This window comes from Salmo salar, chromosome 28 (genome assembly GCF_965601325.2).
Source record: "Salmo salar chromosome 28, fSalSal1, whole genome shotgun sequence".
In the NCBI taxonomy this organism is placed as follows: Eukaryota; Metazoa; Chordata; class Actinopteri; order Salmoniformes; family Salmonidae; genus Salmo; species Salmo salar.
Window position 1 is genome coordinate 39,717,659 of NC_138318.1, and position 27,342 is coordinate 39,745,000.

At 48.2% G+C, this 27,342-nt stretch overlaps 1 protein-coding gene across 1 annotated transcript in view; it reads right to left on the reverse strand.

Moving 5' to 3' along the window:
• Positions 1-27,342, reverse strand: part of LOC106589949 (calcium uniporter protein, mitochondrial) — a 152,177-nt gene that overhangs the window by 84,464 nt on the left and 40,371 nt on the right. The window contains exon 2 of the mRNA XM_045710038.2: positions 13,004-13,102. Coding sequence (XP_045565994.2) covers positions 13,004-13,102 — 99 coding nt within the window. The remainder of the gene's footprint in view (positions 1-13,003; positions 13,103-27,342) is intronic.

Sequence of the window (27,342 nt, forward strand, 5' to 3'; positions counted from 1 at the left end):
ATGAAGTGGGGGGGATGAAGGACTCACTGCTATAATAGTCCCAGTGTTGGAAGGTCATCATGTTATAATATGAAGTGGGGGGGATGAAGGACTCACTGCTATAATAGTCCCAGTGTTGGAAGGTCATCATGTTATAATATGAAGTGGGGGGGATGAAGGACTCACTGCTATAATAGTCCCAGTGTTGGAAGGTCATCATGTTATAATATGAAGTGGGGGGGATGAAGGACTCACTGCTATAATAGTCCCAGTGTTGGAAGGTCATCATGTTATAATATGAAGTGGGGGGGATGAAGGACACTGCTGCTATAATAGTCCCAGTGTTGGAAGGTCATCATGTTATAATATGAAGTGGGGGGGATGAAGGACTCACTGCTATAATAGTCCCAGTGTTGGAAGGTCATCATGTTATAATATGAAGTGGGGGGGATGAAGGACTCACTGCTATAATAGTCCCAGTGTTGGAAGGTCATCATGTTATAATATGAAGTGGGGGGGATGAAGGACTCACTGCTATAATAGTCCCAGTGTTGGAAGGTCATCATGTTATAATATGAAGTGGGGGGATGAAGGACTCACTGCTATAATAGTCCCAGTGTTGGAAGGTCATCATGTTATAATATGAAGTGGGGGGGATGAAGGACTCACTGCTATAATAGTCCCAGTGTTGGAAGGTCATCATGTTATAATATGAAGTGGGGGGGATGAAGGACTCACTGCTATAATAGTCCCAGTGTTGGAAGGTCATCATGTTATAATATGAAGTGGGGGGGATGAAGGACACTGCTATAATAGTCCCAGTGTTGGAAGGTCATCATGTTATAATATGAAGTGGGGGGGATGAAGGACTCACTGCTATAATAGTCCCAGTGTTGGAAGGTCATCATGTTATAATATGAAGTGGGGGGGATGAAGGACTCACTGCTATAATAGTCCCAGTGTTGGAAGGTCATCATGTTATAATATGAAGTGGGGGGGGATGAAGGACTCACTGCTATAATAGTCCCAGTGTTGGAAGGTCATCATGTTATAATATGAAGTGGGGGGGGATGAAGGACTCACTGCTATAATAGTCCCAGTGTTGGAAGGTCATCATGTTATAATATGAAGTGGGGGGGATGAAGGACTCACTGCTATAATAGTCCCAGTGTTGGAAGGTCATCATGTTATAATATGAAGTGGGGGGGATGAAGGACTCACTGCTATAATAGTCCCAGTGTTGGAAGGTCATCATGTTATAATATGAAGTGGGGGGGATGAAGGACTCACTGCTATAATAGTCCCAGTGTTGGAAGGTCATCATGTTATAATATGAAGTGGGGGGGATGAAGGACTCACTGCTATAATAGTCCCAGTGTTGGAAGGTCATCATGTTATAATATGAAGTGGGGGGGATGAAGGACACTGCTATAATAGTCCCAGTGTTGGAAGGTCATCATGTTATAATATGAAGTGGGGGGGGATGAAGGACTCACTGCTATAATAGTCCCAGTGTTGGAAGGTCATCATGTTATAATATGAAGTGGGGGGGATGAAGGACTCACTGCTATAATAGTCCCAGTGTTGGAAGGTCATCATGTTATAATATGAAGTGGGGGGGATGAAGGACTCACTGCTATAATAGTCCCAGTGTTGGAAGGTCATCATGTTATAATATGAAGTGGGGGGGATGAAGGACTCACTGCTATAATAGTCCCAGTGTTGGAAGGTCATCATGTTATAATATGAAGTGGGGGGGGATGAAGGACTCACTGCTATAATAGTCCCAGTGTTGGAAGGTCATCATGTTATAATATGAAGTGGGGGGGATGAAGGACTCACTGCTATAATAGTCCCAGTGTTGGAAGGTCATCATGTTATAATATGAAGTGGGGGGGATGAAGGACTCACTGCTATAATAGTCCCAGTGTTGGAAGGTCATCATGTTATAATATGAAGTGGGGGGGATGAAGGACTCACTGCTATAATAGTCCCAGTGTTGGAAGGTCATCATGTTATAATATGAAGTGGGGGGGATGAAGGACTCACTGCTATAATAGTCCCAGTGTTGGAAGGTCATCATGTTATAATATGAAGTGGGGGGGATGAAGGACACTGCTGCTATAATAGTCCCAGTGTTGGAAGGTCATCATGTTATAATATGAAGTGGGGGGGATGAAGGACTCACTGCTATAATAGTCCCAGTGTTGGAAGGTCATCATGTTATAATATGAAGTGGGGGGGATGAAGGACTCACTGCTATAATAGTCCCAGTGTTGGAAGGTCATCATGTTATAATATGAAGTGGGGGGGATGAAGGACTCACTGCTATAATAGTCCCAGTGTTGGAAGGTCATCATGTTATAATATGAAGTGGGGGGGATGAAGGACACTGCTATAATAGTCCCAGTGTTGGAAGGTCATCATGTTATAATATGAAGTGGGGGGGATGAAGGACACTGCTGCTATAATAGTCCCAGTGTTGGAAGGTCATCATGTTATAATATGAAGTGGGGGGGGATGAAGGACTCACTGCTATAATAGTCCCAGTGTTGGAAGGTCATCATGTTATAATATGAAGTGGGGGGGATGAAGGACACTGCTGCTATAATAGTCCCAGTGTTGGAAGGTCATCATGTTATAATATGAAGTGGGGGGGATGAAGGACTCACTGCTATAATAGTCCCAGTGTTGGAAGGTCATCATGTTATAATATGAAGTGGGGGGGATGAAGGACTCACTGCTATAATAGTCCCAGTGTTGGAAGGTCATCATGTTATAATATGAAGTGGGGGGGATGAAGGACTCACTGCTATAATAGTCCCAGTGTTGGAAGGTCATCATGTTATAATATGAAGTGGGGGGGATGAAGGACTCACTGCTATAATAGTCCCAGTGTTGGAAGGTCATCATGTTATAATATGAAGTGGGGGGGATGAAGGACTCACTGCTATAATAGTCCCAGTGTTGGAAGGTCATCATGTTATAATATGAAGTGGGGGGGATGAAGGACTCACTGCTATAATAGTCCCAGTGTTGGAAGGTCATCATGTTATAATATGAAGTGGGGGGGGATGAAGGACACTGCTGCTATAATAGTCCCAGTGTTGGAAAGTCATCCGTACTAGACTGCACCGTGGGACAGCCAGCTGATAGAGGGAAGAATTCTATCACCCTGACAGCATCTAATAAATGGACTCATCTGCCCAAGCACGGACGCACACACACACTGTGCACACACACACTGCACACACACACACACACACACACACACTGTGCACACACACACTGCACACTGCACACACACACACACACACTGCACACACACACACACTGCACACACACACTGCACACACACACACACACACACACACACACACACACACACACACACACACACACACACACACACACACACACACACACACACACACACACACACACAGCCAAAGGAACTAATACATCTGGAGCTGGCTGTGGAGGCCTAGAGATCGATGACATCTACAAAGAGAGATATCCCAGCTAGCTGAGAAGTAGATAAGAGTTAGTTGGAGTCTGTCTGTCTCTCTCTCTCTGCACAGTAGAGTAGACACGAGGTCGACGGATATCAAAATGGGGTCGCGGAGAATTTCCCGAACCCCCCCCCCCCCCCAAAAATAGATATTATAATATCGTCTTTGTATCTCACAATCATTGTAATGTGGTTAACCTTATAAATCTAAATTAAACCCTAAAGCAAACCTTATTGCAGAGACTTTGATACTCCCGGCTGCAATATGGTGAAAACAACACCTTTGTCAGATAACAGTGTTATCCACTAGAACCGCCATAGGCCAATGGCCACTGATTTTGTAAATAAAATACAACGGCTGTCACGGGCTGGCTCGAAAAAACAACAGGAGAGGTAGAGTCAGGTGCAGGAGACAGAGAGTTCTTGACCACACCTCTTTATTCAAGAAAACTGGATGTGGTCGTCAAAAATATAGGGGCGCAGCCCTTAAATTATTCTGCGGTGGTGTACACAATGAAAACAAACCACAGGCAGAGGAAAAAACCAGTACACGTTCCTCTAGCACGAAAACCGGACAAGAAAAACAATCACGCACAAACACAGACATCCTACGCTAAACTAAATAACCCCCCCTACTAATGACTAACCCAAAACAGGTGCGTGCCTACCTAGACCTAACCAACAGAAAGTGAAACAAAAAGGGATCGATGGTAGCTAGTAGGCCGGCGACGATGACCGCCGAGCTCCGCCCGGCCGAGGAGGGGCGCCACCATCCGTCACTGTCGTGACAACAGCCTAAAAAAAGAATTCAATAATTATGTTCTACTCCTTCCCTGACTCTTCCTACATGTTTGTATTTTACACTGCTCTTTTGTCACAATTTTCGAAATTACACCAGACAATGTGCTGTAGGACATTGGTACCCAGCCAGGCTCCAAGACAATGTGCTGTAGGACGTTGGTACCCAGCCAGGCTCCAAGACAATGTGCTGTAGGACATTGGTACCCAGCCAGGCTCCAAGACAATGTTCTGTAGGACGTTGGTACCCAGCCAGGCTCCAAGACTGCCCTTGATGTCTCTGCCTGGCCGGTTCCCCTCTCTCCACTGGGATTCTCTGCCTCTAACCCTATTACAGGGGCTGAGTCCCTGGCTTACTGGTGCTCTTCCATGCCGTCCCTAGGAGGAGTGCGTCACTTGAGTGGGTTGAGTCACTGACGTGGTCTTCCTGTCTGGGTTGACGCCCCCCCTTGGGTTGTGCCGTGGCGGAGATCTTTGTGGGCTATACTCGGCCTTGTCTCAGGATGGTAAGTTGGTGGTTGAAGTTATCCCTCTAGTGGTGTGGGGGCTGTGCTTTGGCAAAGTGGGTGGGTTTATATCCTTCCTGTTTGGCCCTGTCCGGGGATATCATCGGATGGGGCCACAGTGTCTTCTGATCCCTCCTGTCTCAGCCTCCAGTATTTATGCTGCAGTAGTTTATGTGTCGGGGGGCTAGGATCAGTCTGTTATATCTGGAGTATTTCTCCTGTCTTATCCGGTGTCCTGTGTGAATTTAAGTATTTTTTCTCTCTCTCTCTCTCTCTCTCTCTCTCTGAGGACCTGAGCCCTAGGACCATGCCTCAGGACTACCTGGCATGATGACTCCTTGTTGTGTGCTACCTGTCCCAGACCTGCTGGAACCCTGACCTGTTCACCAGACGTGCTACCTGTCCCAGACCTGCTGTTTTGAACTCTCTAGAGACAGCAGGAGCGGTAGAGATACTCTGAATGATCGGCTATGAAAAGCCAACTGACATTTACTCCTGAGGTGCTGACTTGTTGCACCCTCGACAACTACTATGATTATTATTATTTGACCATGCTGGTCATTTATTAACATTTGAACATCTTGTCCATGTTCTGTTATAATCTCCACCCGGCACATCCAGAAGAGGACTGGCCACCCCTCATAGCCTGGTTCCTCTCTAGGTTTCTTCCTAGGTTACAGCCTTTCTAGGGAGTTTTTCCTAGGGAGTTTTTCCTAGCCACTGTGCTTCTACACCTGCATTGCTTGCTGTTTGTGGTTTTAGGCTGGGTTTCTGTACAGCACTTTGAGATATGAGCTGATGTAAGAAGGGCTTAATATAAATACATTTGATTGATTGAAGACTATGTGCTGTAGGACGTTGGTACCCAGCCAGGTGTTAATGGATCTCTCTCTCCCCTCACTGAATGACAAATGGGTGAATGGGCAATAATTGTGCACCTTACTTCACAATGTAATTTTAAATGAGGCCTAACTGAATGATAAAGAGAGTGAAGAGGTTGATTTAATTTAGAAAGACAGCAGTGTAATGATGTAGTTTATGTGATGCTTGTTTATCAGCAGCAAATCATTTGACCACGTTCCTTTGCAAATTGATACTATTCTTTATTACATTTGTACTTTTGTATAAAAATAAATAAAAAATAAGCTGTTATGGGACTGTTTTATTTACTATAACTCTTATACCTAATCTAATGTATAGTAAAGGAAACAACAACATGCTTCATATTGCAGGAGGCCTTTTAGAAAAATTGATAAATCATATCCTTAACTCTATTCAAGGTTGATGAGCAGGAAACAAACAATGCCAGTCAGCTGGCCCATCGACACCCAAGCTAATTTCAAACATAATAAGAGTTAGCCTACAGACAAGATTCAATTTGACAATAATCTGATGAGTGACAATGTTAGTCTAGGTGGGATGGCACGGTGAGACAGGAGTCTGGGAGGGATGGCACGGCGAGACAGGAGTCTGGGAGGGATGGCACGGCGAGACAGGAGTCTAGGAGGGATGGCACGGTGAGACAGGAGTCTAGGAGGGATGGCACGGCGAGACAGGAGTCTAGGAGGGATGGCACGGTGAGACAGGAGTCTAGGAGGGATGGCACGGTGAGACAGGAGTCTGGGAGGGATGGCACGGTGAGACAGGAGTCTGGGGGGGATGGCACGGTGAGACAGGAGTCTGGGAGGGATGGCACGGTGAGACAGGAGTCTAGGAGGGATGGCACGGTGAGACAGGAGTCTAGGAGGGATGGCACGGCGAGACAGGAGTCTAGGAGGGATGGCACGGTGAGACAGGAGTCTGGGAGGGATGGCACGGTGAGACAGGAGTCTAGGAGGGATGGCACGGTGAGACAGGAGTCTAGGAGGGATGGCACGGTGAGACAGGAGTCTGGGAGGGATGGCACGGTGAGACAGGAGTCTAGGAGGGATGGCACGGTGAGACAGGAGTCTGGGAGGGATGGCACGGTGAGACAGGAGTCTGGGAGGGATGGCACGGTGAGACAGGAGTCTAGGAGGGATGGCACGGTGAGACAGGAGTCTGGGAGGGTGAGACAGGAGTCTGGGAGGGATGGCACGGTGAGACAGGAGTCTGGGAGGGATGGCACGGTGAGACAGGAGTCTAGGAGGGATGGCACGGTGAGACAGGAGTCTGGGAGGGATGGCACGGCGAGACAGGAGTCTAGGAGGGATGGCACGGTGAGACAGGAGTCTGGGAGGGATGGCACGGTGAGACAGGAGTCTAGGAGGGATGGCACGGTGAGACAGGAGTCTGGGAGGGATGGCACGGTGAGACAGGAGTCTAGGAGGGATGGCACGGTGAGACAGGAGTCTGGGAGGGTGAGACAGGAGTCTAGGAGGGATGGCACGGTGAGACAGGAGTCTAGGAGGGATGGCACGGTGAGACAGGAGTCTAGGAGGGATGGCACGGCGAGACAGGAGTCTAGGAGGGATGGCATGGTGAGACAGGAGTCTGGGAGGGTGAGACAGGAGTCTGGGAGGGATGGCACGGTGAGACAGGAGTCTAGGAGGGATGGCACGGTGAGACAGGAGTCTGGGAGGGATGGCACGGTGAGACAGGAGTCTAGGAGGGATGGCACGGTGAGACAGGAGTCTAGGAGGGATGGCACGGTGAGACAGGAGTCTAGGAGGGATGGCACGGCGAGACAGGAGTCTAGGAGGGATGGCACGGTGAGACAGGAGTCTAGGAGGGATGGCACGGCGAGACAGGAGTCTAGGAGGGATGGCACGGTGAGACAGGAGTCTAGGAGGGATGGCACGGTGAGACAGGAGTCTGGGAGGGATGGCACGGCGAGACAGGAGTCTAGGAGGGATGGCACGGTGAGACAGGAGTCTAGGAGGGATGGCACGGCGAGACAGGAGTCTAGGAGGGATGGCACGGTGAGACAGGAGTCTAGGAGGGATGGCACGGTGAGACAGGAGTCTGGGAGGGATGGCACGGTGAGACAGGAGTCTAGGAGGGATGGCACGGTGAGACAGGAGTCTAGGAGGGATGGCACGGTGAGACAGGAGTCTGGGAGGGTGAGACAGGAGTCTAGGAGGGATGGCACGGTGAGACAGGAGTCTAGGAGGGATGGCACGGTGAGACAGGAGTCTGGGAGGGTGAGACAGGAGTCTGGGAGGGATGGCACGGTGAGACAGGAGTCTAGGAGGGATGGCACGGTGAGACAGGAGTCTGGGAGGGATGGCACGGCGAGACAGGAGTCTGGGAGGGATGGCACGGTGAGACAGGAGTCTAGGAGGGATGGCACGGCGAGACAGGAGTCTGGGAGGGATGGCACGGTGAGACAGGAGTCTAGGAGGGATGGCACGGTGAGACAGGAGTCTAGGAGGGATGGCACGGTGAGACAGGAGTCTAGGAGGGATGGCACGGTGAGACAGGAGTCTGGGAGGGATGGCACGGTGAGACAGGAGTCTAGGAGGGATGGCACGGTGAGACAGGAGTCTGGGAGGGATGGCACGGCGAGACAGGAGTCTAGGAGGGATGGCACGGTGAGACAGGAGTCTAGGAGGGATGACACGGCGAGACAGGAGTCTAGGAGGGATGGCACGGTGAGACAGGAGTCTAGGAGGGATGGCACGGTGAGACAGGAGTCTGGGAGGGATGGCACGGTGAGACAGGAGTCTAGGAGGGATGGCACGGTGAGACAGGAGTCTAGGAGGGATGGCACGGTGAGACAGGAGTCTAGGAGGGATGGCACGGTGAGACAGGAGTCTAGGAGGGATGGCACGGTGAGACAGGAGTCTGGGAGGGTGAGACAGGAGTCTAGGAGGGATGGCACGGTGAGACAGGAGTCTAGGAGGGATGGCACGGTGAGACAGGAGTCTGGGAGGGTGAGACAGGAGTCTGGGAGGGATGGCACGGTGAGACAGGAGTCTAGGAGGGATGGCACGGTGAGACAGGAGTCTGGGAGGGATGGCACGGCGAGACAGGAGTCTGGGAGGGATGGCACGGTGAGACAGGAGTCTAGGAGGGATGGCACGGTGAGACAGGAGTCTGGGAGGGTGAGACAGGAGTCTGGGAGGGATGGCATGGTGAGACAGGAGTCTAGGAGGGATGGCACGGCGAGACAGGTGTCTGGGAGGGATGGCACGGTGAGACAGGAGTCTAGGAGGGATGGCACGGTGAGACAGGAGTCTGGGAGGGATGGCACGGTGAGACAGGAGTCTGGGAGGGATGGCACGGTGAGACAGGAGTCTAGGAGGGATGGCACGGTGAGACAGGAGTCTGGGAGGGATGGCACGGTGAGACAGGAGTCTGGGAGGGATGGCACGGTGAGACAGGAGTCTAGGAGGGATGGCACGGCGAGACAGGAGTCTGGGAGGGATGGCACGGTGAGACAGGAGTCTGGGAGGGATGGCACGGCAAGACAGGAGTCTAGGAGGGATGGCACGGTGAGACAGGAGTCTGGGAGGGTGAGACAGGAGTCTAGGAGGGATGGCACGGTGAGACAGGAGTCTAGGAGGGATGGCACGGTGAGACAGGAGTCTAGGAGGGATGGCACGGTGAGACAGGAGTCTGGGAGGGTGAGACAGGAGTCTAGGAGGGATGGCACGGTGAGACAGGAGTCTAGGAGGGATGGCACGGCGAGACAGGAGTCTAGGAGGGATGGCACGGCGAGACAGGAGTCTAGGAGGGATGGCACGGCGAGACAGGAGTCTAGGAGGGATGGCACGGTGAGACAGGAGTCTGGGAGGGATGGCACGGTGAGACAGGAGTCTGGGAGGGATGGCACGGTGAGACAGGAGTCTAGGAGGGATGGCACGGTGAGACAGGAGTCTGGGAGGGTGAGACAGGAGTCTGGGAGGGATGGCACGGTGAGACAGGAGTCTAGGAGGGATGGCACGGTGAGACAGGAGTCTAGGAGGGATGGCACGGTGAGACAGGAGTCTGGGGGGGTGAGACAGGAGTCTAGGAGGGATGGCACGGCGAGACAGGAGTCTAGGAGGGATGGCACGGTGAGACAGGAGTCTAGGAGGGATGGCACGGCGAGATACACCGAGAGCGACTGGTGGGAAAAGAGCTGAGCAGAGAACTGCAGCAGGTAACTTCGATTGTAAACTACATCAAACCACATCCACTGCGAGCGCCTGTTCTCAAAACTATGTGGAGATATGAGATCAGAGCATGACAACGTTCTATTTCACAGCGAGGCTTGGTGGTTATCCAGGTGGAGAGTTGAAAGATTTTTCGCATTGAGAGAGGAACTGTTGTCAAAAACAAACAAAAAGACTTGGTTGACTTTCTGTGTAATGAAAAGAAAATGTGTCTCCTTTATATGTAACAGACACATTATTTGGGAAACTGAATAAACTGAACACAAGCAGCCAGGAAATAGAAAAACATCGTACAGATGAGTGACCGAATCATTGGAGTCAGAGGAAATCATTCTTATTGGACAGAGTCTTTCAAGGGCCAACCCCTTGGCAGTACATGTTCCTAACAGAAAACAGCATCGGTAAGTGTTCAACATGAGTTATGACTGCTCACCTCCAACGCTTGGAAGAGCACTTTGGGACCTACATCCCAATCCATTTGACTGTGTGATCCTGGCTCAGTTGACATGCCGATAAGTGAAATTGAACAGCTCATCGAGCGGTCATGTGACCGAATGCATTCACGGGTCACTACGGAGGAGTTTTGGTTCTTAACTCAAAGGGAACACCTTGGTTTCTCCCTCTGAGCATTAACTCCGCATTCAAAACAACTGGGAACTCGGAAATCTCTGACTTCCGACTTCAGTGTGTTCGAGACAACTTGGGAACTGTGAACTCTTGGGGGGGGGGGGGGGAAACTAGCCCGGAATGGGAAAAACAATTTTTTAGCGGTCATCCAACTCAGAATTCCAATTTGGGAACTCGGGTCTCTTTCTAGAGCGTAGACTTTCTGACCTGAGATCACTGACGTCATGATTTCACCACGGATTTTTCCAGAGTTCCAAGTTGTCTTGAAAGCAGCATAAAAACTCCACGGTACCCTTCGACCAGCTCATATCTGTGTGAAGCTGGATTCAGTGCTCTCGTCTGCATTATTAAAACCAAAATATCCATCCAGGTTGGATGTGAAAGCAGAGATGAGGTCGACCACGCTCCCTTTGAGAAGCGCTGACGCGACATGCATCAAGCACCCTCATCTCATTAGCGGTGGGGAGATAATAGTCTGACTAGAAATTTCGCAATTGACTGTCATAGCCACACATTAACAAAATATGTGATGGTGAGTTGAGAAGACAAATCAGAAATACTGTTAGAATGTATTTTAATTGACTGTAATAGCACCAAATAAAACAAATAACACATTGACTGTCAATTACATTTCCACATGGTTGGGCTCGTAATAATTTTCAGATACGAAAATGGTCAACATTTTTTTGGGAATCCCTGGTTTAAATTAATTTTAGATTAGACCTAATCTAGACTGTAAAATCTAGGTTTAGGATTTTTTTTTTAAATCATAGATGTGTTGCCCCACTTGATTTTTTTAAAATCTTTTAATCTAAAAAGGTTAAATCACTAGTGTATGGTTAGTTACACGTGTCCTAATGGAATCACCATAGCAATATGTTCTCATTCTATCCAGCAATGGTCAGTGCTAGCCGGCAAAGATAGTTTTCACCTCATCTAAATTACGCAATTCATTGAATTTTTGGTCAAATAAGTTAGCTGGCTAGTTGAGTTTTACACGATAAGCCACAAAGAGCTGAAATTGTTAAAATCACACTGAAAATAAAGCACATACACTGACATCTGATGAACTTTAACCTCCTCCAGTAGCAGATTAGATTGAATTCCTAAACCACATTTACATTTGATTTTACAACAAGATTTGATCTTGGTTTTAAGTCAAACGTAAACTTGGTTTAGATGAAGGATTCAATTTAACTAGGATTCATTTAAAACTAGGTTTAAAGTTTGGTGGAACAAGATTTTTAGATACAACTTTAAATTTAACTCAGTTTAAGAGTTAATCCGTATTGGTGCCCACCCCATCCCTCTTAGAAACACACAACCCACCCCATCACTCTTAGAAACACACAACCCACCCCGTCCCTCTTAGAAACCCACAACCCACCCCGTCCCTCTTAGAAACACACAACCCACCCAGTTCCTCTTAGAAACACACAACCCACCCCATCCCTCTTAGAAACACACAACCCACCCCATCCTTCTTAGAAACGCACAACCCACCCCATCCCTCTTAGAAACACACAACCCACCCCATCACTCTTAGAAACACACAACCCACCCCATCCCTCTTAGAAACACACAACCCACCCCATCCCTCTTAGAAACCCACCCAATCATTCTTTGGAACACACAACCCACCCCATCCCTCTTAGAAACACACAACCCACCCCATCGCTCTTAGAAACACACAACCCACCCCATCCCTCTTAGAAACACACAACCCACCCCATCACTCCTAGAAACCCACAACCCACCCCATCACTCTTAGAAACACACAACCCACCCCATCACTCTTAGAAACACACAACACACCCCATCCCTCTTAGAAACACACAACCCACCCCATCCCTCTTAGAAACACACAACCCACCCCATCACTCTTAGAAACACACAACCCACCCCATCACTCTTAGAAACACACAACACACCCCATCACTCTTAGAAACACACAACCCACCCCATCCCTCTTAGAAACACACAACCCACCCCATCTCTCTTAGAAACACACAACCCACCCCGTCCCTCTTAGAAACACACAACCCACCCTGTCACTCTTAGAAACACACAACCCACCCCGTCCCTCTTAGAAACACACAACCCACCCCATCACTCTTAGAAACACACAACCCACCCCGTCCCTCTTAGAAACCCACAACCCATCCCATCCCTCGTAGAAACACACAACCCACCCCATCCCTCTTAGAAACACACAACCCACCCCATCCCTCTTAGAAACACACAACCCACCCCATCACTCCTAGAAACCCACAACCCACCCCATCACTCTTAGAAACACACAACCCACCCCATCACTCTTAGAAACACACAACCCACCCCATCTCTCTTAGAAACACACAACCCACCCCGTCCCTCTTAGAAACACACAACCCACCCTGTCACTCTTAGAAACACACAACCCACCCCGTCCCTCTTAGAAACACACAACCCACCCCATCACTCTTAGAAACACACCACACACACCCACACACAGCAGTACTAACCTGGGCGGAGAGGGTGGTTGAGAGGCTGGTGGGAGGCTGGGTGAACAGTGCAGAGCGGGAGGATGATCGCAGGACATGTGCTCTCCTGACAGGCTGGTCCTGATGAGGGAGAGAACAACAGTGAGAACGGTGACAGAACCGACAGAACCGTCAGAACAGTGACAGAACCGACAGAACCGTCAGAACAGTGACAGAACCGACAGAACAGTGACAGAACCGACAGAACCGTCAGAACAGTGACAGAACCAGCAGAACAGTGACAGAACCGACAGAACCATCAGAACAGTGACAGAACCATCAGAACAGTGACAGAACCATCAGAACAGTGACAGAACCGACAGAACAGTGACAGAACCGACAGAACCGTGACAGAACCGTCAGAACAGTGACAGAACCATCAGAAGCGACAGAACCATCAGAACCATCAGAACAGTGACAGAACCGACAGAACCGACAGAACCATCAGAACCTGCCTTATGTGTGGGTGTGCTATGTACCGGAATGCATCCAGCTGTTACTTCCTTCCTTCTAAAGATAAACCTTTTCCATGCAGATATCAATTAGTACACCTCAAACATTACACAGACATCTAATCTAATCTCTCTCTCTGAGCTGCTAGCAAACTAACAGAAAACGCATGAAACAAGTTCGTGGAGTCACAAGCTTAATGAAGTCATTGCGTGCTCGGGAATATGGGACCAAATACTAAACTTTTTGAGTACTTTATTAAAAAAATAAACTTTAGGGGTGTCAATCATTTTGACCCCTACCTTCTGAGGAAAAGAAAGTTATTACTTGTTAAACTAAAAATCGCTTTCTCTGAGCAATTCTCTTAGTGCAAAATAATATAATTTCCCTATTTTTTTTTAGCATACAATATAACCTCAGTATTTGAATTATATAATTACATTTTAACAAAAATCTAGCTTTTTTTTAGCCGGTTTACAGTTTAACTATTTATTTTCATATTCCTACTCTTCATATGTCTCTACTGAAACAGGTACGGAGCTATATTAACCCTTCACCACCTGCATTCCTGCCTTTTGTCCCGTATCTTTGGTGATCATTTGTATTTTCTTACAGCCCTCTCAAATGGGCAAAGTTACAGTGGCACAACACTGAACTGCAGCAACCTAAAAGGATACAGATGATGTAAAATGAATGCATTCCCTATAGACATGGAATCACTGGTCACTTCTAATTGTATTTGTCACACGCGCCAAATACAACAGGTTACAGGTTCACCTTACAGTGAAATGCTTACTTACAAGCTCTTAAGCAACAATGCAGTTAAGAAAATATATATATTTTATAAAGTTACAAATAAAAGTAACAAGTAATTAAAGAGCAGCAAAATAACAATAGCGAGGCTATATACAGGGGGGTACCGGCACAGAGTCAATGTGGGGTTCACCGGTTGGTCAAGGTAATTGAGGTAATATATACATGTAGGTAGAGTTATTAAAGTGACTATGCATAGATAATAAACAGAGAGTAGCAGCAGCGTGGGGGGGGGGGTGGATGCAAATAGTCTGGGTAGCCATTTGATTAGATCTCTTATGGCTTGGGGGTAGAAGCTGTTTAGAAGCCTCTTGGACCTAGACCAGCCGCTCCGGTACCGCTTGATTGATTTATTTATGATGCCATGTGCTAACGCTACAGTATGAGCCAATGCTAGCAAAACACTAGCAAAACGCTAGCAAACTCGGCGCAAAACGCTAGCAAAACGCTAGCCAAGATCATCATCAAGGAGCTGTTACCCAAGACACAGCCTGTTCTCCCTGCTTCCATCACTCAGACACAGCCTGTTCACCCTGCTTCCATCACTCAGACACAGCCTGTTCTCCCCGCTTCCATCACTCAGACACAGCCTGTTCTCCCTGCTTCCATCACTCAGACACAGACACAGCCTGTTCTCCCTGCTTCCATCACTCAGACACAGCCTGTTCTCCCTGCTTCCATCACTCAGACACAGCCTGTTCTCCCAGCTTCCATCACTCAGACACAGCCTGTTCTCCCCGCTTCCATCACTCAGACACAGACACAGCCTGTTCTCCCTGCTTCCATCACTCAGACACAGCCTGTTCTCCCTGCTTCCATCACTCAGACACAGCCTGTTCTCCCTGCTTCCATCACTCAGACACAGCCTGTTCTCCCTGCTTCCATCACTCAGACACAGCCTGTTCTTCCTGCTTCCATCACTCAGACACAGCCTGTTCTCCCTGCTTCCATCACTCAGACACAGCCTGTTCTCCCCGCTTCCATCACTCAGACACAGCCTGTTCTCCCTGCTTCCATCACTCAGACACAGCCTGTTCTCCCTGCTTCCATCACTCAGACACAGACACAGCCTGTTCTCCCTGCTTCCATCACTCAGACACAGCCTGTTCTCCCTGCTTCCATCACTCAGACACAGCCTGTTTTCCCAGCTTCCATCACTCAGACACAGCCTGTTTTCCCTGCTTCCATCACTCAGACACAGCCTGTTCTCCCTGCTTCCATCACTCAGACACAGCCTGTTTTCCCAGCTTCCATCACTCAGACACAGCCTGTTCCCCCTGCTTCCATCACTCAGACACAGCCTGTTCTCCCTGCTTCCATCACTCAGACACAGCCTGTTCTCCCTGCTTCCATCACTCAGACACAGACACAGCCTGTTCTCCCCGCTTCCATCACTCAGACACAGCCTGTTCCCCCTGCTTCCATCACTCAGACACAGACACAGCCTGTTCTCCCCGCTTCCATCACTCAGACACAGCCTGTTCTCCCTGCTTCCATCACTCAGACACAGCCTGTTCTCCCCGCTTCCATCACTCAGACACAGACACAGCCTGTTCTTCCTGCTTCCATCACTCAGACACAGCCTGTTCCCCCTGCTTCCATCACTCAGACACAGCCTGTTTTCCCAGCTTCCATCACTCAGACACAGCCTGTTCTCCCAGCTTCCATCACTCAGACACAGCCTGTTCTCCCTGCTTCCATCACTCAGACACAGCCTGTTCTCCCTGCTTCCATCACTCAGACACAGCCTGTTCACCCTGCTTCCATCACTCAGACACAGCCTGTTCCCCCTGCTTCCATCACTCAGACACAGCCTGTTCCCCCTGCTTCCATCACTCAGCTTACAGCCTGTTCTCCCCGCTTCCATCACTCAGACACAGCCTGTTCTCCCTGCTTCCATCACTCAGACACAGCCTGTTCTCCCCGCTTCCATCACTCAGACACAGCCTGTTCACCCTGCTTCCATCACTCAGACACAGCCTGTTCTCCCTGCTTCCATCACTCAGACACAGACACAGCCTGTTCTCCCCGCTTCCATCACTCAGACACAGCCTGTTCTCCCTGCTTCCATCACTCAGACACAGCCTGTTTTCCCAGCTTCCATCACTCAGACACAGCCTGTTCCCCCTGCTTCCATCATTCAGACACAGCCTGTTCCCCCTGCTTCCATCACTCAGACACAGCCTGTTTTCCCAGCTTCCATCACACAGACACAGCCTGTTCTCCCTGCTTCCATCACTCAGACACAGCCTGTTCCCCCTGCTTCCATCACTCAGACACAGCCTGTTTTCCCAGCTTCCATCACTCAGACACAGCCTGTTCTCCCTGCTTCCATCACTCAGACAGAGCCTGTTCCCCCTGCTTCCATCACTCAGACACAGCCTGTTTTCCCAGCTTCCATCACTCAGACACAGCCTGTTCTCCCTGCTTCCATCACTCAGACACAGCCTGTTCTCCCTGCTTCCATCACTCAGACACAGCCTGTTTTCCCAGCTTCCATCACTCAGACACAGCCTGTTCTCCCTGCTTCCATCACTCAGACACAGCCTGTTCTTCCTGCTTCCATCACTCAGACACAGCCTGTTCCCCCTGCTTCCATCACTCAGACACAGCCTGTTCCCCCTGCTTCCATCACTCAGACACAGCCTGTTCCCCCTGCTTCCATCACTCAGACACAGCCTGTTCTCCCTGCTTCCATCACACAGACACAGACTGTATAGTTGTATCATGGCAACAACTGTCAGACTGCCCAATTGCTTCTACCCCCGGACCATCAAGCTGCTGAACTGCCACTAGGCAGCTACCTGATCCCCTCATGTCCAGACGTCCTACCCCTCTCCCCACCCCAGACGTCCTACCCCTCTCCCCACCCCAGACATCCTACCCCTCTCCCCACCCCAGACGTCCTACCCCTCTCCCCACCCCAGACATCCTAACCCTCTCCCCACCCTATGCTGCTCCCACTAGATATATTCTAACCCCCCCCAACCAAAGTTTACCCTGCCCCCCCCCATGGACATTTATCATTGATACATTTGTAAATATATAACATTTTACATTTTAGTCATTTAGCAGACGCTCTTATCCAGAGCAACTTACAGTAGTGAATTCATACATTTCATTTCATTTGATGCGTTTTTTTTTTATTTATTTTTTCGTGTATTAATGTCTCCTTCACTCTTCTTTTTTTGGCCTTCAGAGCATAAGAATTTGCGACCATGTGCATGTGACTAACAAACTCATCTAACCTGTGTATCACCTGGGTTTTAATTACAGGGAAGCTGGAGTGGCCAGATGGAAGCCCCTCCTCAGTAAAAGGTACCTGACAGCCCGCTTGGAGTTTGCCAAAAGGCACATAAAGACTCACAGACCATGAGAAACAAGATTCTCTGGTCTGATGAAACCAAGATTGAAGTCTTTGGCTTGAATGCCAAGCGTCACGTCTGGAGGAAACCTGGCACCATCCCTACGGTGAAGCATGGTGGTGGCAGCATCATACTGTGGGGATGTTTTTCAGCGGCAGGGACTTGGAGACTAGTCAGGAAAGATAAATGGAGCAAAGTACAGAGAGATCCTTGATGAAGTCCTGAGCGCTCCTTCCAACGATCCTAAGCACACAGACAAGACAATGCAGGAGAGGCTTCGGGACAAGTCTCTGAATGTCCTTCAGTGGCCCAGGCAGAGCACGGACTTGAAACCGATCAAACATCTCTGGAGAGACCTGAAAATAGCTGTGCAGCGACACTCCCCATCCAACCTGACAGAGCTTGAGAGGATCTGCAGAGAAGAATGGGAGAAACTCCCCAAAAACAGGTGTGCCAAGCTTGTAGCGTCATACCCAAGAAGACTCAAGGCTGTAATCGCTGCCAAAGGTGCTTCAACAAAACACTGAGTAAAGGGTCTGAATACTTATGTAAATGTCATATTTCATTTTTTTTTTTTATATGAATGTGCAAACATTTCTAAAAATCTGTTTTTGCTTTGTCGTTTTGGGGTATTGTGTGTAGATTATCCGAAATGCATCCGGATTAAATTCTCAGGTTATTTTATACAATTTTACTTTAGAAAAACGTACCTTTTTAAAATAAAACAAAGATATATGTTGCTGTAGTTTGTTCATAAATCATACAAATGGTATACTAGTTGAAGTTAATATGAAACTATAATATATAGTATTACCTACAAACAAACAATGTGTCCCTATTACCAGATCACTTTTTTAAGATCCTGTAAAAATTCCAATCGGTTTTTTCAATTAAATTTTATTCTCCCATGATGCATCATCTAAGAGGAGCAGTAGAAGCTAAGTGAATCTATTCTCTTCAATGCCTTCAGAGTGAGCTTCATCTTGTCAAACATCACCTTTAACACCACTTGGCCTTGTCATTACCAAAACTGCAACAACAAAAAAAAGCTCAAATTGGGAAAAAGTCAGATTTAATCTGATATATTTTTTATTTTCCGTGTTATGTTTAACTCACGCCTTTACATTAGGAGAGCAAAGTTATTATTATTTTTATTAGAAAAATATTTGTTTATTATTGTTGCAATAATGAGAATATTGTGAGGAAAATAAATTATAATAATTATGAAATAGATTTAAATATTGTAGTCTCAAAGAGGAAATTTTCATGAAAAATTACAATGTTTTGGGTAAAATGTCAGTTTCACTAGAATGACCCGTGTGTGTGTGTGTGTGTGTGTGTGTGTGTGTGTGTCTGTGTGTCTGTGTGTGTGTGTGTGTGTGTGTGTGTGTGTGTGTGTGTGTGTGTGTGTGTGTTCCTAGCTCAAACAGGGTCCAGTACACCAGTACAGGAGACATAACACAGCTTGGAGAAACAGAGGGGCAGTGGAATGGACAAAATGCTATTACCAATGTGTCACATTGTCAGTGAATGTCAGTCCTGCCCTGTTAAAATGACTGAAGACTGAAACCAGTGGTGGACAGATGGTAAACGAGCCCACTCCGGAATTGTTTACCCATTTAAAAGAGTATATTGTCTAAAGCAGTGTTTCCCAAACATTTTATAGTCCCCGTACCCCTTCAAACATTCAACCTCCAGCTGCGTACCTCCTCTAGCACCAAGGTCAGCACACTCTCAAATGTTGTTTTCTGCCATCATTGTAAGCCTGCCACACACACACACACACACTATATGATACATGTATTAAACATAAGATTGAGTGTGAGTTTTTGTCACAACCCGGCTCATGGGAAATGACAAAGAGCTCTTATAGGATCAGGGCACAAATAATAAATCAACAATTTTGCTCTTTATTTCACCATCTTACATATAAAACCTTATTTGTTCATCAAAATTGTGAATAACTCACCACAGGTTAATGAGAAGGGTGTGCTTGAAAGGATGCACATAACTCTGCAATGTTGGTTTGTATTGGAGAAAGTCTCAGTCTTAAATCATTTTCCACACACAGTCTGTGCCTGTATTTAGTTTTCATGCTCGTGAGGACCGAGAATCCACTCTCACATAGGTACGTGGTTGCAAAGGGCATCAGTGTCTTAACAGCGCGATTTGCCAAGGCAGGACACTCTGAGTGCAGCCCTATTCAGAAATCTGGCAGTGGCTTCTGATTAAATTCAATTTTCACAGAACCGCTTGTTGCAATTTCGATGAGGCTCTCTTGTTCAGATATCGGTAAGTGGACTGGAGGCAGGACATGAAAGGGATAACGAATCCAGTTGTTTGTGTCAACCGTTTCGGGAAAGTACCTGCGTAATTGCGCACCCAACTCACCTCAGGTGCTTCGCTATATCATATCTGACATTGTCCGTAAGCTTGAGTTCATTTGCACACAAAAAAATCATACAATGATGGAAAGACCTGTGTGTTGTCCTTGTTAATGCAGACAGAGAAGAGCTCCAACTTCTTAATCATAGCCTCAATTTTGTCCCGCACATTGAATATAGTTGCAGAGAGTCTCTGTAATCCTAGATTCAGATCATTCAGGCTAGCCCCCGACAGTCGGTGTGAGAAACTCGTCATCGATGCAAGCGGTCAGACAAGTGAAAATGATGGTCAGTAAAGAAAACTTTAAACTCATCTCTCAATTTATAAAAACATGTCAATACTTTGCCCCTTGATAACCAGCGCACTTCTGTATGTTGTTAAAGCGTTACATGGTCGCTGACCATATCATTGCATAATGCAGAAAATACACGAGAGTTCAGGGGCCTTTTGCTTTAACAAAGTTAACCATTTTCTCTGTAGTGTCCAAAACGTCTTTTCAAGCTGTCAGGCATTCCCTTGGCAGCAACAGCCTCTCGGTGGATGCTGCAGTGGACCCAAGTGGCATCGGGAGCAACTGCTTTTGCGCCATCAGTACATACCAACACATCTTGACCACCAAAGTCCATTTGATGTCACAAAGCTGTCCAGTACTTTAAAAATATCCTCTCATGTTGTCCTGGTTTCCAGTGGTTTGCAGAAGAGGATGTCTTCCTTAATTGACCCCCCATAAACGTAACGGACATATACCAGGAGCTGTGCCAGGCCCGCCACGTCTGTTGACTCATCCAGCTGTAACGCATATAATTCACTGGCTTGTATGCGAAGCAGTAATTGTTTCAAAAAATCTCCTGCCATGTCACTGATGCATCGTGAAACAGTGTTGTTTGATGAAGACATTGTCTGTATAGTTTTTTGGGCCTTTTCCCCCAGAATTGTCCCAGCCGTATCCACGGCAGCAGGAAGAATGAAGTCCTCCACAATAGTATGGGGCTTGCCTGTCCTCGCCACTCAGTAGCTCACCATATAAGACTCTTCTAGCTCCTTCTTATTAATGGTATCTGTTGCTTTTATACGTCTTACTACTCGAACGTCGTCTTTATTCTCGCTCCAAAATCTCCCGTGGCTTATCTTTCAAATTGTCATGTTTCGTTTCTAAACATCTGTGCAAGACTGAAGGTTTCCCGCGAGAGAGTAACGCTTAATGTGATTGGATGTTAGTTATTTGACTAAGCTACCTGTATTTCACATTGTGTTGTTATTTTGCTGAACAATAGATGGTTTAACTTTATTTTTGGCAGTGAAACGAGGCGACTCAGGTGAATTTTTTTTTTTAATGTGAATCACATTTTTTATTTGGCGGCATTGCGCATACCCCAGTTTGGGAATCCAATAAATAAAACAATATATTTAAACATTTGAATAAATAATCAGAAAGGGTTGTTTCAAGATATGACCAGCCACACGCCACCAGCCACCAGCCACACGCCACCAGCCACACATCCCCGCCCACGCCACCAGCCACATGCCACCAGACACACACCACCAGCCACCAGCCACATGCCACCAGCCACACGCCACCAGCCACACGCCACCAGCCACACGTCACCAGACACACGCCACCAGACACACGCCACCAGACACACGCCACCAGACACACGCCACACGCCACCACCAGCCACATGCCACCAGCCACACGCCACCAGCCACACGCCACCAGCCACACGTCACCAGACACACGCCACCAGACACCAGCCACCAGACACACGCCACCAGACACACGCCACCAGACACACGCCACCAGACACACGCCACCAGACACACGCCACCAGCCACCAGCCACACGCCACCAGCCACCAGTCACCAGCCACACGCCACCAGCCACACGCCACCAGCCACACGCCACCAGCCACACGCCACCAGCCAGAATGTAGTAATAGAACATATGTTAGAACACTGTGAGGAGTCGAACTAGATCATGTATCATGTATCATGTACTCTACACATCATAGGGTCTGACAGTATAATGATTAGATGAAGTCTGTATCATGTACTCTACACAAAAAAATGGCTTGTGATACAAATGTAAAATCCATTTCAAACATGCTTCCTCCCAATTAAGTTTCTGTGAGAGTTGCCAGAACAAATCGGAGATACCAAAAATATTTTCCAGTCCGGCTGGCTTGGCATTGCCCATTTAAGCCCAAATGAAACGCACAACGAGAGGACAGGGGCCACACACACACACACACACGATAGAAGAGGTAGACATTGTGAGAGGAGACAGGTAGGAGGAGAGGGGACAGGTGAGAGGAGAGGGGGACAGGTGAGAGGAGAGGGGGACAGGTGAGAGGAGAGGGGGACAGGTGAGAGGAGAGGGGATAGATGAGAGGAGAGATGAGCCCTTCATCTCCCTCTCTCCCTCCCTCCACTTGCCCTACCAGTCAGAGATGTTTGCATCCCCAGGGGAACAGGGGAGGAGGGTGGAAGGAGAGGGGAGGTTGCAGGCAATCATCCCTCTCTCTCAGGCCACAGATAGGAGAGATAAAGAGAGGAGAGAGATAGTAGAGAGGAGAGAGAGAAAGTAGAGGAGAAAGTAGAGAGAGAGAGAAATTGGGGAGAGGAGAGAAAGTAGAGAAGAGAGAGTAGAGAGAGAGAGAAAGTAGAGAGGAGAGAGAGAGTGGAGAGAGAGAGAGGGGGGAGAGGAGAGAAAGTAGAGAGAGAGAGAGAGAGAAAGTAGAGAGGAGAGAGAAAGAAAGTTGAGAGGAGAGAGAGAATAGAGAGAGAGAGAGAGTAGAGAGAGGGGGGAGAGGGGAGAAAGTAGTGGGAGATGAGCAGAGGGAGAGAGAGAGAGATTAATATAAGAGAGACATGCACTTCCTCCTCAATTGAAAAAAATACATATAACTCACCAAGAGATTAATTATTTGAAGAAATCAGTAAAGTTATTCCACATTTTATTAAATCCAGAGGAAAAACTGAAAATACTCTTTTAGAGAGAGAGAGAAGAGGACAGAGATGAATTGAGGAGAGATAGAGAGTGACATGAAATTTCGGTCACATTAAACATGCTATTACCCAGTGACTGCACATGGCGGTGTGGGGGGGGGGGGGGGGGGGTGACTGACTGTCCAGCCCGATAGACAGTGAAGGTTTCTGGGCTATGGAGGTTCCCTAGGATGGATGTCCCAAGCTGGTATACACTACGACGGCAGGTAGCCTAGCGTTTAGAGCGGTGAACCGCTATCCGAAAGGTTGCTGGTTCGAATACCTGAGCTGACAAGGTGAAAAGTCAATGTCAATGTGCCCTTGAGTAGGTCACTAACCTTACTTTGGTTCAGGGTCGCTGTACTACTACGGCTGACCCTGTAAAACAACACACTTCACCTCTCTGGTGTACTTGGAGATAATAAATAGTTGCATTTTGTGTAACTACACTAACTGAACACAGAGATGCATGAGGCCTTATGATACGCTGAGCCAAAAGAGATAACATAGGCATTCTACACACACGGACACATGTATTTTGTGTTGTAGATATGTGGTAGCAGACTAGTGGTCTGAGGAAACACACATAATATGTTGCGGAATCTGTGAATTTATATAAACTGCCTTCATTTTGCTGGACACCAGGAAGAGTAGCTGCTGCCTTGGCAGGAACTAATGGGGATCCATAATAAACCCTAGGAAGAGTAGCTGTTGCCTTGGCAGGAACTAATGGGGGATCCATAATAAACCCCAGGAAGAGTAGCTGCTGCCTTGACAGGAACTAATGGGGATCCATAATAAACCCTAGGAAGAGTAGCTGCTGCCTTGGCAGGAACTAATGGGGGATACATAATAAACCCCAGGAAGAGTAGCTGCTGCCTTGGCAGTAACTAATGGGGGATCCATAATAAACCCCAGGAAGAGTAGCTGCTGCCTTGGCAGGAACTAATGGGGGATCCATAATAAATCCTCAGGAAGAGTAGCTGCTGCCTTGGCAGGAACTAATGGGGATCCATAATAAACCCCAGGAAGAGTAGCTGCTGCCTTGGCAGGAACTAACGGGGGATCCATAATAAACCCCAGGAAGAGTAGCTGCTGCCTTGGCAGGAACTAACGGGGGATCCATAATAAACCCCAGGAAGAGTAGCTGCTGCCTTGACAGGAACTAATGGGGGATCCATAATAAACCCCAGGAAGAGTACCTGCTGCCTTGGCAGGAACTAATGGGGATCCATAATAAACCCCAGGAAGAGTAGCTGCTGCCTTGGCAGGAACTAATGGGGGATCCATAATAAACCCCAGGAAGAGTAGCTGCTGCCTTGGCAGGAACTAATGGGGGATCCATAATAAACCCCAGGAAGAGTACCTGCTGCCTTGACAGGAACTAATGGGGATCCATAATAAACCCCAGGAAGAGTAGCTGCTGCCTTGGCAGGAACTAACGGGGATCCATAATAAACCCCAGGAAGAGTAGCTTCTGCCTTGGCAGGAACTAACGGGGATCCATAATAAACCCCAGGAAGAGTAGCTGCTGCCTTGGCAGGAACTAACGGGGATCCATAATAAACCCCAGGAAGAGTAGCTGCTGCCTTGGCAGGAACTAACGGGGATCCATAATAAACCCCAGGAAGAGTAGCTGCTGCCTTGGCAGGAACTAATGGGGGATCCATAATAAACCCCAGGAAGAGTACCTGCTGCCTTGACAGGAACTAATGGGGATCCATAATAAACCCCAGGAAGAGTAGCTGCTGCCTTGGCAGGAACTAATGGGGATCCATAATAAACCCCAGGAAGAGTAGCTGCTGCCTTGGCAGAAACTAATGGGGGATCCATAATAAACCCCAGGAAGAGTACCTGCTGCCTTGACAGGAACTAATGGGGATCCATAATAAACCCCCAGGAAGAGTAGCTGCTGCCTTGGCAGGAACTAATGGGGATCCATAATAAACCCCAGGAAGAGTAGCTGCTGCCTTGGCAGGAACTAATGGGGATCCATAATAAACCCCAGGAAGAGTAGCTGGTGCCTTGGCAGGAACTAATGGGGATCCATAATAAACCCCAGGAAGAGTAGCTGCTGCCTTGGCAGGAACTAACGGGGATCCATAATAAACCCCAGGAAGAGTAGCTGCTGCCTTGGCAGGAACTAACGGGGATCCATAATAAACCCCAGGAAGAGTAGCTGCTGCCTTGGCAGGAACTAATGGGGGATCCATAATAAACCCCAGGAAGAGTACCTGCTGCCTTGACAGGAACTAATGGGGATCCATAATAAACCCCAGGAAGAGTAGCTGCTGCCTTGGCAGGAACTAATGGGGATCCATAATAAACCCCAGGAAGAGTAGCTGCTGCCTTGGCAGAAACTAATGGGGATCCATAATAAACCCCAGGAAGAGTACCTGCTGCCTTGACAGGAACTAATGGGGATCCATAATAAACCCCCAGGAAGAGTAGCTGCTGCCTTGGCAGGAACTAATGGGGATCCATAATAAACCCCAGGAAGAGTAGCTGCTGCCTTGGCAGGAACTAATGGGGATCCATAATAAACCCCAGGAAGAGTAGCTGCTGCCTTGGCAGGAACTAATGGGGATCCATAATAAACCCCAGGAAGAGTAGCTGCTGCCTTGGCAGGAACTAATGGGGATCCATAATAAACACCAGGAAGAGTAGCTGCTGCCTTGACAGGAACTAATGGGGATCCATAATAAACCCCAGGAAGAGTAGCTGCTGCCTTGACAGGAACTAATGGGGATCCATAATAAACCCCAGGAAGAGTAGCTGCTGCCTTGGCAGGAACTAATGGGGATCCATAATAAACCCCAGGAAGAGTAGCTGCTGCCTTGGCAGGAACTAATGGGGATCCATAATAAACCCCAGGAAGAGTAGCTGCTGCCTTGGCAGGAACTAATGGGGATCCATAATAAACCCCAGGAAGAGTAGCTGCTGCCTTGGCAGGAACTAATGGGGATCCATAATAAACCCCAGGAAGAGTAGCTGCTGCCTTGGCAGGAACTAATGGGGATCCATAATAAACCCCAGGAAGAGTAGCTGCTGCCTTGGCAGGAACTAATGGGGATCCATAATAAACCCCAGGAAGAGTAGCTGCTGCCTTGGCAGGAACTAATGGGGATCCATAATAAACCCCAGGAAGAGTAGCTGCTGCCTTGGCAGGAACTAATGGGGATCCATAATAAACCCCAGGAAGAGTAGCTGCTGCCTTGGCAGAAACTAATGGGGGATCCATAATAAACCCCAGGAAGAGTACCTGCTGCCTTGACAGGAACTAATGGGGATCCATAATAAACCCCCAGGAAGAGTAGCTGCTGCCTTGGCAGGAACTAATGGGGATCCATAATAAACCCCAGGAAGAGTAGCTGCTGCCTTGGCAGGAACTAATGGGGATCCATAATAAACCCCAGGAAGAGTAGCTGGTGCCTTGGCAGGAACTAATGGGGATCCATAATAAACCCCAGGAAGAGTAGCTGCTGCCTTGGCAGGAACTAATGGGGATCCATAATAAACCCCAGGAAGAGTAGCTGCTGCCTTGGACAGGAACTAATGGGGATCCATAATAAACCCCAGGAAGAGTAGCTGCTGCCTTGACAGGAACTAATGGGGATCCATAATAAACCCCAGGAAGAGTAGCTGCTGCCTTGGCAGGAACTAACGGGGATCCATAATAAACCCCAGGAAGAGTAGCTGCTGCCTTGGCAGGAACTAACGGGGATCCATAATAAACCCCAGGAAGAGTAGCTGCTGCCTTGGCAGGAACTAACGGGGATCCATAATAAACCCCAGGAAGAGTAGCTGCTGCCTTGGCAGGAACTAATGGGGATCCATAATAAACCCCAGGAAGAGTAGCTGCTGCCTTGGCAGGAACTAATGGGGATCCATAATAAACCCCAGGAAGAGTAGCTGCTGCCTTGGCAGGAACTAACGGGGATCCATAATAAACCCCAGGAAGAGTAGCTGCTGCCTTGGCAGGAACTAACGGGGATCCATAATAAACCCCAGGAAGAGTAGCTGCTGCCTTGGCAGGAACTAACGGGGATCCATAATAAACCCCAGGAAGAGTAGCTGCTGCCTTGGCAGGAACTAACGGGGATCCATAATAAACCCCAGGAAGAGTAGCTGCTGCCTTGGCAGGAACTAACGGGGATCCATAATAAACCCCAGGAAGAGTAGCTGCTGCCTTGACAGGAACTAACGGGGATCCATAATAAACCCCAGGAAGAGTAGCTGCTGCCTTGACAGGAACTAACGGGGATCCATAATAAACCCCAGGAAGAGTAGCTGCTGCCTTGGCAGGAACTAACGGGGATCCAT